This window comes from Mytilus trossulus, chromosome 1, assembly GCF_036588685.1.
Source record: "Mytilus trossulus isolate FHL-02 chromosome 1, PNRI_Mtr1.1.1.hap1, whole genome shotgun sequence".
In the NCBI taxonomy this organism is placed as follows: Eukaryota; Metazoa; Mollusca; class Bivalvia; order Mytilida; family Mytilidae; genus Mytilus; species Mytilus trossulus.
The window spans coordinates 68,106,454-68,126,594 of NC_086373.1; the positions used below are offsets into that span (position 1 = coordinate 68,106,454).

The 20,141-nt window shown below is 31.9% G+C and overlaps 1 protein-coding gene across 2 annotated transcripts in view; it reads left to right on the forward strand.

Annotated features, from left to right (window-relative positions):
* Nucleotides 1-1,834: 1,834 nt before the first annotated feature.
* The window catches only part of LOC134683116 (protein Wnt-7b-like), a 72,442-nt gene continuing 54,135 nt past the window's right edge, over nt 1,835-20,141 (forward strand). The window contains exon 1 of one of the 2 annotated variants that reach the window (XM_063542219.1): nt 1,835-2,002. In XM_063542219.1, coding sequence (XP_063398289.1) covers nt 1,926-2,002 — 77 coding nt within the window. In that variant the 5' untranslated portion in view covers nt 1,835-1,925. The remainder of the gene's footprint in view (nt 2,003-20,141) is intronic. The other variant, XM_063542237.1, reaches the window with a different exon arrangement.

Consider the following 20,141-nt stretch of genomic DNA (forward strand, 5'->3'; position numbering starts at 1 on the left):
AAGAGTATTATAAAAATTCTACTAAAATAAGTTTAATAGTTACCCACAGAAGAAAAAAATAGAGAAATTATTTAACTTTGAATGTCCGGAAATAACAATGAAAAGAGTACACTATGACTAAGTGTATGAGTGCATGCGTGACATTTGTTGCTTTAATAACACTTCGTCAAGTTTCCAAAATTGGTTTGCCATTTATAGAAAGCCACTTGTTGAGCAGATCTGCATACCCTTCTGTTGAACTTGAGATAAACATGAGTTTTGGTGGTGTTGCTAAGTCTTTAGTGTCCTAATGTAGAAATATAACGTAATGTAGAAATATAACGTAATGTAGAACTTGTAGAAATGTAATGTAATGTAGAACTTGTAAAAATGTAATGTAATGTTATGTAGAAATGTAATGTGATGTTGTAAAGTAATGTGAACTTGTTCGTATTTTCGTCGTTTTTCGTGTTTGCCATGGCAGCGTCAGTTTCTCTTAGTTTTAAATGTCCTCCAGATAATTTCTGCCTCTTTTTTCAATGACATCAATAGAGTAATATTCGAAACTTCGCAATTTTTTCGGATTTCTTACAAAGTTGAATTTATTCCGGAATATACAATTTGACTGAAGACATCTTGGATGTTAGATTGGTTTTCATATTTTGAAGTAAATACAAAAGGGAGCACTCTTAAAACTTCGTAACATAGACTTATTCGAAATTCAATTAAAAAGTTACTTTTCAGAACCTAGTTACATTTTTTTGAACTCTTATCTTAAGGCCAAAGACCATTTTAATTCTGCACAAGACTAGTATCGGGTCTAGATCTTCGTCGTTGCATACCATTAATTGAGGTATTATCATATACACTCATGCACAAATGAGCATTTCCTTTCACGACAAAAACTATGCCGACAAATTTCCCTTGTAAATGTACTACGAGACTCAGAGTTGAAAATTTTCAAAATATCGTCAAACAGGAAGTGACTGAATGATAGATGTAGAAATTTCTTAACAATATACTACAACTCAATATTATCAAGCCTCAGACCAAATAAAAAGCAATTCCTTTCATGATATTTAAATAAGAAGTTGTCACAAGAATGCTATAATTATAGATTATCGTTGAGCATCTCAAATTGATTGATTTTCTGCTTGAGCAGGTACGGCGAAAATGAGAAAAGCAATCGAGTTGAGATGACCAATGATAATCTGTTTATCGCTATTTTACCTATGACGACGTTGTCAATTTCATGTCAATGTAATTGACAACGCCACGTGCTCCCTTATTTCATAGCGATAACTTTAAATATCACACGACTCCACTGAGAATAAAAATTGTCAGTCAGCAGGATCAAAGGAAAATTTCGTAAAATAGCGATAATAAAATTTGTACAAAATTTTGAAATAAGCAAAAAAATGGATGATTTTTTTTTTAACTGAAATATCATCAAAAAGATGGGATAAAGGGCAGTCTTTAGTCTTTTACGTATATCTCATACCTATATTTGAATTTAAAAAACGTTCTTAAATTATATCATCGAAAGCAATGATTATTGAAATAAACCGCGTTACAAGATTTATCTGAATACCAATACACCCATATCATTCCTAATACTGTCCTAGGCTTGAATATAGACAGCGGGACTTAGTTATACTTAACACAAACTAAACACTATAAATCACCCTATTATTAATCAAGTTCTTCATACTATTTATATTGTTCTTAAGTTATATCAAAATGAAACGTTCTGACGTGTAATCAGCTGACAAGAGATGAGGTACTTAACCAATAAAATTTGATGGAGGTGGTAGTCCCCAAAGAGCACTTTCTCTAACGATTAATATATGGATTACTATAATCACAGATTCCTTATGAAGGGCGTAAGATTTTTAAAGTTAATTATATTCTTCTGGAATGGACACGATAATTCTGTCAGCTAAAGAATGCGGACTTCTATTTTAGTAATCATCTATTTATGGATTTCGAGCAATTTTGGACGAAGACGAATTCATCACCGACCGTAAGTACCTACTTTTAATATATTATTTACTACTACTTCTGTGTTATCTTTTCAAACTTTACCGATAAGTATTTTTAGCTTAAGGTCGTTATACAATCAGATAAGAGCACTTATTTAATACTTAATTTTGTCCCCCAAAAAAGGAGTGATTTAAGACTTTAATCAAAATTAGAAAAAAAGGAAAAGAAATTTTATTTAAATTATTGCATTTTATAAAAAAATATAAAGTAATAAATGCTGACAATTCAAAATTTGAAAGCAAGTTCAATATATAAAACTTGCTACCGTTTTGTTCTGTATATAGTATTGATGGCTGATCTTGGATAGTCCTGTCTAGACAACGTACGATTTATTGCTTAGCATATGGTGTACAGTTTATCCAATGTCGAAGAACACTTTTGTTGTCCTTAAGATGTTTGTTCTCGTTAGCTTATTTCCTATATATGTCCTTTTATTCTAATCTATATAATAATTGACAACTAGCCAGGTAAAATAATATCAAAACACAATTTGTGCAACAATGCACATGCATGATTTACCATTCGATTTCAAAAAAGAATCTCGAAGATGAAACTCGAAAGCAGCAGCTGTTTTGAACACAAACCAGGAAAAACGATAACAACATAAAGTCGGAGACTTTTTTTTCGTCGTTTTCAAAGAGTGCAAGTGGTTTAAATTAGTTCTCATGAGATACATCTGTAGGTGTTCAATCGGATTTGTTTTGCAGTTTTGATAAAAACTATTGCTTTATAGAATAACATCATAGTACTCGTGATGAGTTTTCTGTGCCATCTTATATATTTATAGTAAATAGAATAGCGTATTTAATGTGGAAAAGGTGTACAGTAACGGTCCAAATATTAAAAGATATATATCGTTCAACAATATGAGAAAGAAGCATGGCCGATTTCTGCTGAATTTGTTTTAGCTAGGACCATTTATATAGTATAAAAACTACTATCTATAGAACAGTCTCTTCCACAGCTTCGCACGTGTGTCTAGGTCGAGAATTTAAAAATATATTGTATTTTGTCATCATGTGACCTAATTATTAAATGATTTAAGATGATTCAAATTGAATACTTCTATTTTGATAATTTCGGACATTTTTGAAGTATTTCTCCAAAAACTGATATGATTGACAGATCAAATAAAAGCTATGCATTTCCTCAAAAATACATCTAATTTATTTCGTTTCCGGATGTCAATCAAAACTACATTTTCCTAAAGTATTTAAAAAAAAAGAGGCCAAAGAAAAAGCAGAAATTGAAGTTGCTTGTTTATTTGTGCTTCTTGAAAATATAAACTCGGAGTATGACTTAAGAACAAGTATAAGTCTAGTATACTCCTTATGTTGCCAAATATCATTTCATTGTTTCATTGTTTCTATATGTTCAAAATACCATGTTTTATCCTACCAATAACGAATGTCTGCCAATATCCTCCATTCCCTCGTATTGCATGATCCGGCAGTCATGTTCTAGTTTTCATTTGGGTCGGCACATTTTAAACAGTCTTCATTTTAGAACCTTATGTTTAACTTGTCAAAAACATATTAACGCAAATAAATACAATCACCATTCAATCGATCTATCTTAGTATATAACAGTTCCATATGCATATGTTCACATTGACTTTTCACGACTTGATATTATATCTCTTATCGTTTAGTTTGTTCTTAGAATCATATTAAATTCCTGGGAACTGTTTTTTTGCGTACTATACAATAATCAGTGGGCCACAGACCACAATTAATTCCTCTATCAGTTCTTTATAACCTTTTGCATCATTAAAATAAATGCACCATGCACTTTTGTCAAATTTTTTGTGTGTGTAATGTATTGTCCTAGTCCAAATATATATCCAAAATTCAGAAAGATTGAAGCAATCACTTTTACAAATTTAGCCAATACACATCCATACCCCTATTGACAAGTCAAGAGATGTTCCGAAAACTGTAAATATCACCTTTTTGCACTTGGCCTAATCACTCATTCCATATCAAAATCAGTTAAAATACAACATCCAAAAATTTATTTGACCTCTCTTCTTTCATTTCCACCCAAAAAGATTTAAGGAATGAGTGAGGAAAGGAAAGAAAAAAAATTAAGGAAAAATACACTCTAATTAAAAGGAACTATATTCGTGGACAACGAAAAGCGGGGTCATTAATTGTGGTCTTGGGCCAGTGTGCGTCTCCGATGTCGTCATTTCCGTTTATAATAGGAAGTCATTCATTGCAACACTGGTCAAGTTTCAAAATACGCTGCTCCGTTCATTTGTGTTCCAATCATATAAGTACATTATAAAATGAATTTCAAAAGTACAACAGATAAAACCGGTATGTCGTACCGGTTACTGATGCATAAGGGAATTGGATTGAATTCTCTTAAAACATGTTGTTTATAGCTCTTGAGTTGTAAGTTCATTCAGCGTTAATTTTAATGCAATAGGTGTCAAATTCCCGTGTAATCGGTTAACAAATTGTAAACAACAGGAAAGCCTGTAGTATTGGCCATGTGGTACAAAACAAATATATACATAAACTTAAGTTGCCAATTTAATGGCCTACAAAATGCATGTCTCATATTTAAACTTGGTGTTACGTTATAACAAAGTTCAAATAGACATATGGATTGGTGGCCATGGTTTTCAAACATATACAATCCTATTATGATGGGTCTTATCTCAACAAATTACATTTGGCTTTCCCTAATTTTTCTGGCTTCATATGCAGTGAGATTAAGGTAAGTATACTTAGGCTGTTGTCTGCTGTATGGTCGGGTTGTTGTCGCTTTGACACATTCCCCATTATCTTTCTCAATTTTGTCTAAAACATCACGTCAGACAGTTACTTACATCAATCATATACCTCGTGAGTTTTTCTGATTACATCAGCTATGGTAAAATAAATATATGATAATTTAGAGTAGATGATAGCTAAAACACAATTACATAGTTCAAATGTGTCGACTCCAATAAATGTCAATGTTGATAAATCTCTTGTGTTTTTCTAATCATTAACAATGATAAGTTTGTTCTTTTTTTTTCTGTTTACGACTATTAGTAACAGCAAATTGTTTCAAACATATCATATTTTGTAATAAGTAAAATGAAAAAAGTAATGGGGTAGTTCTCATTGGCCATACATTCTAGCCACTTATATAATTGTTCTTACATGTAAAGGTTACCAATTTGACACCGTAGTAAGATCTTTGAATATTGTCTTTCTCGGTCTTGAATATGATTAAGATTTTGATAAATAAACCATCATGAATAAATATGTATGCATGTATGAACACTTATGGTCCTACATCATGCCGATACTTATATTTTACCATTGCCTTCTCTCGTGCTCTTTTTGCGTTTTTACTAGCACGTAAAAAAATCCGCCTGTCGGTCTTGTGAAAAGCACGGTTAATATTCTTTTAACTTTAACATAATATGCATTAAATATGCCGCTGTACATCAAACAGCCACCCATCATCTTACAAGAACTCAACGCAAAGTATGTCTAGTTTAACGCTGCACCTTTTATAAGCTCTATGCACGATTGGTGTATCGTTCTTCTGCTCTTCTCACGGTAGGTCTAGCGTCTAGTTTTCTGAACAAAAGCGAAGTGCAAAATTCCAAACAACACATCAATGAATTATAATTGATGCATCCATTAATGAATTAATTTGAACATTAAATGATTACGTAAATCCCAGCAACTGTATTCCCTGTAGGATTCGGTGAAAGGTTAAGACACTCAATCAGACACTTTATAGCAGAAATAAATGATCATTGTTGCATGTTATTTGAGTTATAAACTACAAACTAAATGATAGAATTAACAAACAGTACAATCTGTTTCCAATTATGTTTATATTAATTTGCCCTTGGAAATAAATGGAATGGTTTCAGTGGGAAAATAAGATGAACTTTGTAAAATCTAAATGATGTAATAATGACATCCGAATGGAAAAGATATTATAGAATGTTAGTTCCGAAGATCGATAAGTCTGGAAGCCTTGGAAGAAGTTTTCTTTGATTATAAACAATGATGAATCACAGTGATTCATTCATTTTATGGGTTTTAATTCAATTGAGTGTTTGTTTGGTATATTATGTAAACTGACATTGCTATTATATATCAATTCATAATTGTATTTTATTTGTTTCTTCATCTTGATGAACAATGGCTTTGATTTTGTTAAGTGATGAATCAGACTTGGTCAATTCTTTCATTTATACTTTCGATATAACGAAATTTGGTAATTAATTATATTGCAGAGTACAACTTCCTTTATGTTCTTTTTTCTTATTTATTTAAAAGCGGAATACTTTTTATAATTGATACATGTATGTCCGTCTTATTTGCTCCCTCATTTATAAAATATAAATTTGTCGTTTATTTTTCTCGTTTGAATTTTGTTATCCATTTGATGTCGGGACCTTTTATAGCTGTTTCGGTGTTATCTTTGTCATTTGAACTTTACTCTGGTGGATAGTTGTCTTGTCAGTTATACCGCGTAGGTGTACGTCAAAGGTAAAGCAACCCGAAGAGCGCTATAATCAGAAGCATTATACAGAGATAGTTGTCTTGTTGGCCATCATACCGCGTGGGTGTATATTAATTATGGCACAGCAACTCTGAGAGCAGAATAATCAGAAGATATCTACAGAGATAGTTGTCTTGTTGGCAATCATACCGCGTGGGTGTATATTAATTATGGCACAACAACTCTGAGAGCAGAATAATCAGAAGATATCTTCAGAGATAGTTGTCTTGTTGGCAATCATACCGCGAAGGTGTAAATCAATTATGGCACAGCAACTCTGAGAGCACAATAATCAGAAGACATCTACAGAGATTTATGTAGCTGTATAAAACATGCATATGTCATCTCTATGTTTTCCCCAAGTATAAAAGGGCAGTAAATAAAATCGAAAGACACTATCATAGATCTGTCATTGACAGCAAATCCCCACAAAAGAAACAAAAACATATATATGTCTAGAGATGTTATAAAAGAAAATCACTGTCAATGTATTAAGCCTGAGACCGGCATTTGAAACGTATTCAAAAGTTTAATAATGAAATTAACACTTTCTGACTGTCGTGCGCCGAAAGCTCGTTATTGGGTAAACATTTAGGAAAGCTCAAACCAAACATGTGAAAGCCAGTGATGTATAATTACCAATTCACGTTAGGAGCTATATATGACAAAAGATACCTGAAATTAATAAACAAGTTCTGCTAAGATCAACTGTACATGAGAGATCTGCAACCCTAGTTATTTGATAAAGTCCTACATGTATGTAGAAGGAATAAGGATGTATACAAGTAAGAGGTCAACTTAATTCAATGGCAATACGTTTCATCAAGCGGTATTTTAATGCTGCTACAATGCACATTTTTTGACAAACACATCATTTGTTTATTAGGTCAGCATAGTTGTTGAGTAAATCGCGTTTTTCGTTCGAACGGATTTGATCCACCACTGTTGAAAGATAAACAGAATCAGATTTCTATGCTGTATGATCTATATTTTCCTTTATGCATGTTTTGCTACATAATGCATGCGCAGTACGTCATAACTATTGAAACTGTCTATAAAACGTCTTTTAAATAAGAGAACTGTCAAATTGTAACAATGTAAAACACTTTTCGAGATTCTAAATATTCCATGTGGAATCTCCTGTAGTTTTTCAAGTACATTTAACAAGAATGATAAACAACCCCCCACTTCGGTCCGTCCGTTGTTTATTTACCCGGGATGTTTCTGCGAACGCACCAACGTTGCAATAAATAATAGATATAAATGGGCAGCGTTAAACCTCCTGAGTAGTCCCTCTCCACACAATGATATGTAAACATGATTGTATACTTGAGGCCTGTTTAATGTGATTGATCTTTATACATAGGATTATGATGTGTTGTCATTACAAAGACTTTGATTTAATTTAAAGACTTTTGACAACTGATAAAACAACACCCGATCTATGTAAAATGTATCATCTGTATTTAAGTGATTTCTGAAGAGATCTTATAGGATATCTATTAAAGACACTTGTCTATATCCTTTGATCATTATATTTTGATTTAAAATTCTCAAAATTGTAAAAGGGGTAATTTTATAACTAGGTATCATAGGAAATTTTGATGATTTTGATAGTATGTATTTAGACACAGAAACCTGTCATGCATTTTAGGTACATATATTAAACGATAATTAAAATTGTCATTTTACGTGTACAATGTAAATGTATTCAGTAACAGTTCTGATAACTATATGGTACACTTTTCTTTAACAAAAGCGTCGGTATTAAAATGTACGAAATTTAAAATCTGTTTCTTTTTTAAAACTTATGAAGCTTTTAAATATAGTACTAGTAAATGTACAATTTAAAGAAATATCCTTTGAAAGTACTTGTAGTTTTTTTCAGGTTTTTTCTTCTGTGGTAAAGCTCTGTTAATACATTTTATTCTTGACGGTGCACTATACCGTGTATTCTAAAAGGTAGTAATGTGTTTGAAAGCATGGTTTTGTCTCTAACAGATTAAAAGCTAGCTTTCGGTACTATGGACAACTTTTTATAAGGTTCAATTTTGTTAATTATATTTTAAATCTACTTTTCAGTCCATTTAGTTGTGGAAGAATGTGTTGTTCTCTATATTTTGTCATTGGGTATAAAACATATTGTCCTTCGAACGTGTCTCGCCTAGCACTCAAGCAATGCTAGAGTTGTAGCTGTGCGGGATGTATACATACATGTAGGCAGCACGTCAAATAAGTTGATATTTGAAATTCAATTAAACCTTTGCCACGTGCTGGATATGAATAAAATATTTAAGCGACCCTTGCCTTAACCCAACACACATTAATTAATAATTAAAAGAATTTAAGGGACTGTACTCGGTGGCTCTCGATAGATCTAGATCTGTCAGATTTGAATTCTTTCACATTTAGTCATGTCTTTTATTGCTTTCTCTACCATATGTACAAAAGTGGTTTTGGTCATTGTTGAAGTATATGTCGTACGGTGACTGATGGTTGTTTACTCCCTTGTGACTTGGTTACACTTTGTAATTGGTCTCTTGTGGATAGTTGTTTCATTAGCAGTCAAACATAACCTGCTAATCCCAATTATGATTTTATCCATCCCTACATATTTTGCAGAACCATTTATTGCGTTATTTGTATCAACTAGCATTAACTTTTTGCTACTATAAATTGAGCAACCGATAATTATTATCCGGTTTGGTTTTAACGAACTGAAAAAATCTTACTACAATACCCCTTCCCTACTCCATATGACCAGACCACCACACACATCGCCCGTCATCACTGACCAATCCAAAGAGGCAATTCAATCAGCCATACAAGCAGCAAGACCCGATACTCCGTACCAGCAACACCAACGCAGTCGGAGTAAAATGAAGGCAAAAAGACCGACAGACTTCAGTCTATAGAATAGGTTGCCACAGTTTGCGATATCCATACAGGATAGTCGGACTCTAAACACCCACACATCATCATCATATGACCAGAAATGAAACGGATAACAAATATGACAACGACCACTGAATAAAAATGCACGCTTAAACTATATAAATCAGTTGGAAATTGATTAACTCGACCGTTGATTACAAGGAATCACAAAAACGACACACATAAAGACAAAATACACATAAGTACCGATTGTACTTTTTAATGTGTCTTAACTGCTGCCTAAGATATCAATTCCATGTACCCCTTCCAGGTACCGCCATCAAATCATAAGTAGTCGAACCTTCTGACAATAAATCTGCAATGATAACGAGAAGTATTATCAGTGGAAAATTTAACATAGCAATAATAAAAATGACGTGAGCATACGAATTTGCGTGAAATGTAATTATTCGGTACCATAATTCGGTAGTCTTCAATTACTGTAAGATTATTATAAGCGAGAGGGAGAAAGATTTATCACTTAGCAGTAAACTGTGTTATTACATTTATTGGTTTTATATAAACTATGGTTGACATTACTGCACAGGATGGGTATAGATAAATTGCATTTACGGTTAAAATTCAACCTCGCGACAATAGAAACGAAGTTATTTGACATAAATATAAGAATAAATTATATAAATGCAAAATAACATACACATAAGAGTCACTAAAAGCAGTAGGTCATTGATAACATGGACAGACATACAGTTCTGGCACTAGTATGTGAAAAGTTATAACGTATAATTTATTTGAAAGGTTATTTTATATTAAAGACACGATAACTTTGTTAGCCCAAGATATATAGGCGTAACAGTATTTCATTTAAAGGATAATATTGAATAAGGGCCTTCTTTTGCTGCCTAAATGAAATTTTTCGAATTCTTGTGAAATATAAATTTTCTCAGTATATATGAAATATCTACTTAATCTTATAAGACTTTACTGGATTTTAATGACGGTGTTGTAAAAAGGCATGTCTGTCTCTATAAATCTTTAAATTAAAGATTTAGTGAGCAAGTCGACGGGTGCAACTAGTAAAACAGAAATAGCATATCCTTACAGAGCAGTTGCATTCACCAACATTTTTTTTTTTAGAAAGGTGGGTGTATTCATGGTTCAATCTTTATTTTTTTTCTCTGCTTAGTGTCATACGACGGTTTGTTATATTGCCACTCGCGTGGTCACCAACCTGTTTTTTAACCTGCGGTTATAAAAAACCTTCAACCCTGGTATCTATGATGAGTTTTTTTTTACAATAATTGGGTCGATGCCACTACTGGTAGAGCTTTTATTCTCAATGGGTATCACCAGCCCAGTAGTCAGCACTTGACATGTGTTGACATAAATTATCATTGATATGGTCATAAATATTAATAAACTGTTTACGTTGAACTTTTTAAATGCTAAGGCTTTTCTACATCAGGAATAGATTACCTTAGTAAAATCAGGCAAAACTTTTGGGAACTTTTAGTTCTTAGTGCTCATCAACTTCATTCTTTACTTGGCCTTTTTAATATTTTTTTTATTCGAACCTCACTGATGAGTCCTTTGCAGACGAAACGCGCGTCTGGCGCATATGCAAAATTTTAATCTTGGTATATATGTTGAGTTTATTTGCCCTGTTGATATCTGTTTCCATTTTCATAAATGATTTATTGATTTGCTTTTTGTTCATGCGCACGGAATCTTGATCACAGACTTGTAAATTTCAACAGTTTTATTTCTCTTTTCAAAAATTACAATATCTTGCAATGATAAAAAAATTATATCAAGTGTATGAATAAAGAGGATGGGAGGGTTCAACGTCAATTAGACCGCATAAGAACGTAACGACAAAATCAAATTAGAGGTCAAATAAAGAATAACTTAGAGGTCAATTGATACTTGCACCGCTTATGACAGCAATTGAATAAATATACTAAATGCATGCCTACTACAATTATTTAGAAATAAATTATCAAATTTACCAGACCTAGACCACCAAAGTATATGTCATTGAAAAAAGTGCAAAGAGGACCATTTATATACATCAGAATTGACTTTCACACGATTGTACAAGGGTGCAACATAAAAAAATATTAGTATTGGTGATTAACAAGTCCAAAGTATATCTTAGTTCAAATTCATAACTCATTCAAGTTCTTTTTATTGCTGATGACACTTAATGGGTAATGGGGTTGTTGATACACAATTCTTACAATTGTCAATATCATGTTCAATTATTCTATATCTACGAGGGTTTTGCAATTCAAATGAAAATTTATGGATACCATAAAATTTACCAATTATGTCCGTCATGCTGAATCAAATATAAAATTTGGACAATTTTAAGCCAATAAAGATTATACAAATACGCATGCATAAAAATTAAAAGTAATGTAAATTATCTAAGTGCCAAACAAAAATTTATGTTCCGAATAGAATTGATGTTCCGAATAAAATGTATTAACGTCATAAATAGGTGGAATTCAAGTGAAACTATAAATATTTTAAACCTAATATTTATCACTTTTTGCATTTAAGATATTAGAAAGGTAATTATCAAAGTAGTAAAACGTTCATACGTATAATTTATGATGAGAAAATGACTATATTAACACAGGTGTGTACATTTTCTCCAAGGCAGCTTTATTGTATTTTGCAAGTTACTTGCAATAATAGTTTAGACCTTCTGACTAAAGTAGAGGAACTGTCGATCATGAAGTGTTCCGAAAAAATGTATAAACCTTGTAAGACAAGCAAAAGGAAAAGGATAGTCCGTTCGTAAACGTTTTCCATACTGATCTTTTCCTCTGAAATCACTGTGCTAATGAATGCAAAGTATATAACTGACTTCGAGCATTCCTGATGAAGGTAGACCCAGAAAAGCACTCCACGTGCATGGAATTTATGATGCGTTGTTTCCATTTTTTAATACTAGACTGGTGGACTATCAGTCCTCGATTGTATCATTAGCTCAGTACTTCGTTAATGTCATAATTTGAAATAAACTTTAAACTTTTCTAAAATGGTCCATTCATTAGTTAAGAAATTTTTAATTCTCCTTAGGCAAAGTTTATTTTAGATGGATTTGACAATTTTATTTGTCCTTTTTGGTAATTTAGCTCTTCAACTAGTTCTTATATACCCTCGGGATTCGAATATTAGGGTTTGCGATAAAGATAAACACAGAACGGCGCTTCGGACGCATGAAATTTATACATTTTTTTCAATTTAAGGCTTGGGATGTTGTTTGCCATTCTGTTAGCAAAAACAAGGACATAATTCTTCGTATCAAAATGAAAAAAGGCATTATAGACTTACAGTTAGGAAAACATTAAATTGACAGATTGTTCCTTTCCAATCTAATTGCATTTTGACAGTAGCATAACCGAAAACTTCTTTGACATTGCAATTAATTGTCCTGGTTTTGTTAGTGTAACTGATAATTAAAACACAAGTTAACCATGCTTTGAAAAGCCGTTGCGAAATAATAACCGCTCACACAACTACATATGCATGTCTATTGAGAAATTAGAATAAAGATTACGAAAACAGTGCTCATTCCTAATAAGTTTATATTAAGGATGTACACCTCTGAGGAGCCAAAAATTTCTAGAATTAAACTTTTTTTCTCAACCTGATTTTTAGGTTTATAAGACTGTAACAAAACAATTGGTGAAGAAAAAATCATATGGTGGTGTGCTTCTTTTTGTTACGGCCCTTTGAAAATGACCAATTTTGATGATTTTCTCACTTTTCATCGATTTTTACCTATTTTTGGGCTATTATCGTGAAAAAAATCACAGTTCCACAATTAAACTTTTTTTCATACTTTCCATAAAGATGAAGTGGACCAATCTGAATAAATTTAACTTACAAAAACTATAGGTAGTTGTTAATATAAGAAAGTTTTATCATATTTTGATGCTTTTTTGTGTAAAATTTACCATACTGCCAATTTTGTATTTTTATGATTTTTCTCATTTTAAAGAACAAAATGCATATTAATTCAACTTTTTTGTTATAAATGATTGAAAAAATACATATCTTAGAAATTTGAAAAGACCAAATTGAGATGGGATGTATATTAATCTTGTAAACTCGTTTTTTGTATCCCTCACCCATTTTCTCAAAATTTTGACTAAAAATACTGACTTGAATGGTCGTAAAATTGGAAAACTGGATTATTCAAAAACCGTTCATGGTAAATACACAATTTTTTCACAGAGTTATGTTTGATTATAATATTTTTAAAATTCATTGATATTTTCCACTTCTATGATATGTTTTGGAAATAATTTAAGAACGAGATTTCAACGAGACTGAACGAGACTGAAAAGTCAGAAGAATACATCCTTAAACATTATTATACACGAACAAATCAATTATTTTGAATAATTATTGAGTTTGGTGCATTCATACATGAAAGAATTGAATTTCGTGCAACATCGAAAAGTATGTGGAAATCAGCTCTACATGTATACTCTGTTTTACGTTAAATGCTTAAATATTTCAAATGTCAAAGTCTAGGTCATAAAATATTTAATTCTGTTGTAAATGTTTGTCTTTTGATTGTAGTTTCTGTTTTTTTCTGATAATCCTCAATCTTTCAGTGCTCCTTTAGTTTTTAAACTCAGATAATCCAAACTTTTCACATTTTATAAATTTCGATTGCCTGTTGTTTTCTAATATTCCCTTTCAAAGTTCCTCTAGATTTTACACCAAAAGAATCAAACTTAACACACATTTTTATTCGTGTCTTTGGGCTTTTGATTGTTATGTTTTGTTTTGATTTTGTGTTTTATGGATATTAATCTGCTCTTTTCGTGAACTGTCATATTAATGGTCTGTTTTTAATCTTGTCAATTTAAATAAATAAACATTTGTATATACTGTAAAGGTATACAGTTTAATTTACATAAAAAATTGACAGTGTTGTAAAAGTTAAGTCATTTTGTTTGCACAAAATACATCGTATGACGTATAATGGATTTAAGTCATTTATATCATCAAATTACTTTGCACTGTGCGTACGATCTGACGTAACAATAGTTTGCTATTTATTTCAAATTTATCTTTTTTTTTTTTTATTTATAACTCTTAAATTGATTTTTGTATTGTTTAAGCTATAACATAATTATAAGGTACTTTTTACGTCAAATATTATGAAAGATTGACATTTTTTCCAAATTATAGTTCCTGTTTTGTAGATTGTTTTCAGACAAATTAATCTACGTACTTTGTAACATTCGTGCTTATTTAAAAGCACGTGGTGTGCCAACAGAAATCATACGATGTTAGTTTTTTTCCAATTCTATATTGAGACAATTGTTAGCGTACTATCAATATTCGAGGTTACAGTGCCCCAGAAGCAAGAGCTTTCAAAGTTGGAAGGGGCCTAGGTGGTCAAGTGGTTTTAGATTTAAATATACAGTTATCACTAGCTTGTCAACACAGAGTTACTGATGCCTTGGCAAATGCTTTCAACTCCTACATTTATTGTAAAGAATGCCAGTTTTTCTTTTGAAGGTCAATGCTTCCTTTTAAAAGTCGATGGTTTTCGCCTAGTACATGTACGACTTCCTCCACCAGTAAAGATGATATATGTAGTCAAGAGTTTTATAAATAATGTTAAAACCCTAAAATCAATGCATCTTAATTGGATGTTTCAATTTTCTAGTTCTCAATTACAAAGTATTTTATTGAAGAAAAAAACTTAGCTTGAATCTCACTTAAACTATTCTAACCTTAGAAGGTTATGGCTGTATTGTTAAGGTCAATTAAGTTTTTAGATCTCAAACGTTGTATATTTTGTATTTCAAAACATTAATTTGGTCTTGAGCGAACTTTCCAGAAACATGTCATGCCGACGGAAATTTGTTTTATACGTTCTTCAGGTGAATCTCCATTCGCCGTTACTGTGATATTCAAACTGTATATTTATTTTAAGGTACTTTAAATGGATAATATCATTCAAGGTGACGATAGAAACAAACTTAAACATAAATTTTGAATCTAGAGTACGTCTACAAGGATATAATATAACTTGTATGTGACACGTTACAAACCTGTTATGTAAGACTATTTATTACGAAGCTTGATTGACTGATTGGCTCGTTGTTTGGTGCATGTCCATTGGCAAATAGTCCTTTAATATTCAGGATTAAGGCATATTAAACATGGTATTTACGAGGTGGTGGGTTGGGAAAACTAAGTTTACTTGCAGAAAGCTCTGGAGTTGAAATGCTACGTTCAAACAAAACGCATTGTGAAAAGAAGACAATTTAGACTTGTTTTTGAAAGTTGTAACGGACTATATAACATTTTCAGACGTTTGAAATTTACAATCCCAAATTACCAGACACGTACATTTATAATTCTTACCACTTTTAACCTAACGAATAATCCTCATTAAAGGTCCTACTGATTGCAATAGAGTAGTTATCCTTGAAAGATAATACGCATTATTATTTTCCTACATAAATTTAATATGCCAAATGAATTTTTTAAAGCTCATTTAGTGAATAGTGATAAGTGATATTTTTGGTAAAAATCTAATTGGAGCACACTACAGGTACGACGGTAAACGTTACGGAAACGCATGTATGGCAAGCTGTGTTAGAGTAGTTAATATACTTACGCATACTAGTGAAGGCTGGTTGTCATCTGTTGTATTATAAAAACAAGTAACGCCAAGTACATGTATGCTTAGGCCTGTTTAATTTTATATATATGCTGTAGTAAATGCTTACGCAGTTGCAATATATCGTGCTGCGGTTTACATTACTATATCTGATCGAAGTGTCCGGGTCATCCCGAATGTGATCTGACAGAAATGACACGGTGATCCGATTCGTTTTGAAGGATCCGTGCTCAATCGGCAAAAAACAGCAATGGCAAATTTCTCCAAACCATGTTCTGCGTTCCAAAGATTATCGTCCATACACGATGACCGGTAGCGCAAAATCACGCATAACCACAATTTATTCCGTCTTGACAAAATCGACCGAGTTTTTCGAATGATACGGAAAGTACCTGCATTGGGTTGAAGTCATAAAACTTTGCTCGGTGCTCGGAGCACAAAAAATCATGCTCGAAAAATGAAATCCAGTGTTTTGATTGGTTGATTTTGGAATATGAGTACAAAAAACTCCTCGAAAGTTTTTTTACTTCAAGGCCTGGTCTTGCTTGGTAGACTCTCCGAGGCATCTTTTCACTTTTCTTGTCGTAGCGCTGCTGATCTCATACCGTGGATCCATACTCGGCTTTGTGTGAACGCAGTATTAATCGCTATAAGAAATTATTCAATTGTAATTTGGGTGATTCAAGACAGTTGAAAGTACAATAAAGAAGCTTAATTTACTTAAGAAATCCTTTTAGTACCTCAAAGTATTTGTTAAAATGACTTTCACAATTTAGAAAAGTGTTGATTGTGGTAAGTAAATATTAGCTACATTTGTATGAGAAGATGCTTAGTTTTAATCCCTTTGGTGTATTCAACACCGAAGGCGTGATGACAACTTTAGGCTCACGTTAAAGATAGAGCTATTTTCTTTGTCCGGGATGACTGTGTCTCCCTGAGACTTTATTTCACCTGTCAACACATCAAGCATTCTGACACCTGATGTAACTGATATATATTTATGAGGCCCTTTATTGGGCGTTTGATTACATGTTATTAGGACTTTTAATTAAACATTAAATTGTTAGGTAAAAAAATATTGAACGCTTATTTGATTACACGTTTCCTAACTAGGCACATTAAGATTGGCAAAGATTAATGCCAAACATTATATGTAAAAGCACAATAGAATTTCTTATTTCATGATTTCGAAGTCAAAAGGGATTACAAGATTATCAAGTACCCCTTAAACGGACCTCATTTTTTAAAGAAAATTTAAAACACATATCTGTACATCCATTGAAGATAAAAATCTAAACATTGACAAATTGTTTTTATTGATTATACTTGAGTTACTTACGCGTTGTACATTCCGCCATACTATACTCTCACCTCTAAAGACTAGGATACCAAATGCCTCGTTCTGATAATGGTTACTTCGGAATAGGCGATAAATCTGTATTAAAATACCTTAATGATCATGTATGTTTTGTTTAGTGAACTAATCTTCTTTATCTCATATCTAAATATGAACATTAAAATTTAACTACAATTTTAAATTACTGTCCTATATCTTTATACGTATACAGATTTACATTTTATTTTGTTTTCATTTGTTTCTTGATACCCGATTTTTCATGTTCCATAAAGTAGAATTTTATTATAGAATGTTTCGTTTTTAATAGAGTTTTGATTCGAATGAAAAAAAAACATCATCATGCGAACTTGATTCGGATCAATGTTATTCTTACATCCGATGTTATACATGGAGTGTATGACATACAATGTATCTACATGTATATGTTTTGTAACATGCACATATTAACAAGCTGTTTCTGTGTTATGATCCCTTGAATAGATTCGAGATCAAATGTATTACGCAATAGGCCAAATACAGATGATCGGCAATGTATACCAGGGCCATTTCAGAAACAACTTGTTCGTACTACATTTAATATATGATCCATTTTAAAACAATCTTTCCGTTTCAAATTTGAGTACACGAAATCATACAATCACACACATATTTTAGAATCATGTATGAGGTTTTTTTTCTCGTGTACATTTTTTATTTGACCACGCGAACTTGTTAAAGGAGGATTGGGAACCATGTCGACGTGTCTTCAATCAAAAAATGCAACAAAATAAGAACTTTTAAGTTTTCTTTAATCTATCGTCTTTTGTAATTTAAACTACGCAACAACCAATTAAAGATGCTCATAAATTGAAATAATAAACATTTAAGTACAATTTTTGATAATAATGAATAAAAATAATGAAAAATATTTGCATAATAAACTGGGAACATATACGAATAAAAGTAGAGGTTGGGTACATGTCAATGATACAATATCAAATGACAAAACCAACCAAAAGACATCCTGATGTCTAATTAATGAACTTTACTTTTGTGGTTGAATAAAATGTACTTTGCCAAGTAGTGGTTGTCGTTTCTCTCTTTGTATACAAGAGTGGGCTCCCTTTGAACACCCGATTTAATATATTTCTCGTCGGTTTACCTATATAAAGCAAAATGACGCAAATGAAATAAAGGCCTTACAAAATTCACGGAATGACCTTTTATGTTTATTATTTTACAAAAGATCATCGACATCAAATATTTTTGCAATTCAAAAAGTATTGCAATTCGAAAAGTATTGCAATTCAAAAAGTATTGCAATTACATGTGTGTAGTGGTAGTATATAGAAGTTGCTGTTATAAACGAAGTATTTATTCGAAAACGCAACCACAGTCAACCCTTAACGCATTATTGCAATAGCTATTGCTCAAAAATCAAAACTTTTTTACTAATTTTTGTATTTCAAATTATTGTCATACAATTTGTTATACAATTTCTGCATTCATGAATTTGATTTTGTTAGTTGATGTGTAAATATATACGTATCAGCACTTACATGTACCTTAAAGCAGTAATAATTGTAACAAGGAAAATTAGGAATTTCTTTAGTAATATTCGTAGAATATGAAGGAAAAAAGAGCATTGTTACCGCTGACCATGCATAGGATGAAGACAAAATGACTTTCCTCACAATCAGTGAAGCAGTATGTATGTATTTAAGCGTAAACACTTAAAAAGTGCAACTAAAGTTCTTTCATTTCTTGTTGCAGTCCCCATTTCAAACGTGCGATGTGCTAAAACTAGCTCTCCTTTATATTAATATTCATTGTCTTATAGACTGTTTCCCATAAGACGTTAAATAGTCATTGATTACATTATCATTCAATAAAAGTATGTACCAGTACGTTTAACGTTGATTTATCCTTTATGAAGTAGACACATTTGTGTCAAAGTTACTATAATATAATCAACATATTCAATTGTTCCATGTAAATACTAGAAATGTACCTGTTTAGACAGGAAATTCACAACCTGACAATACATGACAACCATAACCCGAAAAGAGAAGCAAAAAGACAAACAAGTCCACAAAACAGTTCATGGAAAACTGACGACTGTGTAACACGATCCCCACTAAAAACTAAGTCTATCTTAAGGGTTAAGCAGATCAGGAGGGAATAGACAGCTTATACAAAATCTGTGTCAATAAAGCACAGTGACTCCTTAGAAAGCTAGAGAAGCAAATATGAGAAACATAACGGTTTGACTGCGAGATCAAAGCGATGATCTCTTGTACGAGACAGCACCGAATAGTATTCCCTCATCGTTTTGGGTTTTTTTTACTTTTAAAAGAAGAGATAAAAAACTTTGCCTTTATTGAACATTTCTGTCGATTATTGTGACAGTTGAAATTTTCTTCCAATCTCCATAAAAGACTTTTTCTGATTAATATATGAGTTGTTGTTTGTTTATCTATAATATCCCGTAGCAAATATTTTCAGTATATTTAGGACAAGACGGACTTTATATTTTATTACTAATTATCCAATTGATATGTTCTGAAAGTGAGTTCACGCAGATGATGGGTAGGAATTTCTGTAAAATAGGGTATGTTTGAAAGGAATTAACATTTAGCCTTCCATACAGAGCAATTATGCACAGAGCACTAAGATGTTGTTGCAAGTGTTCTTTAT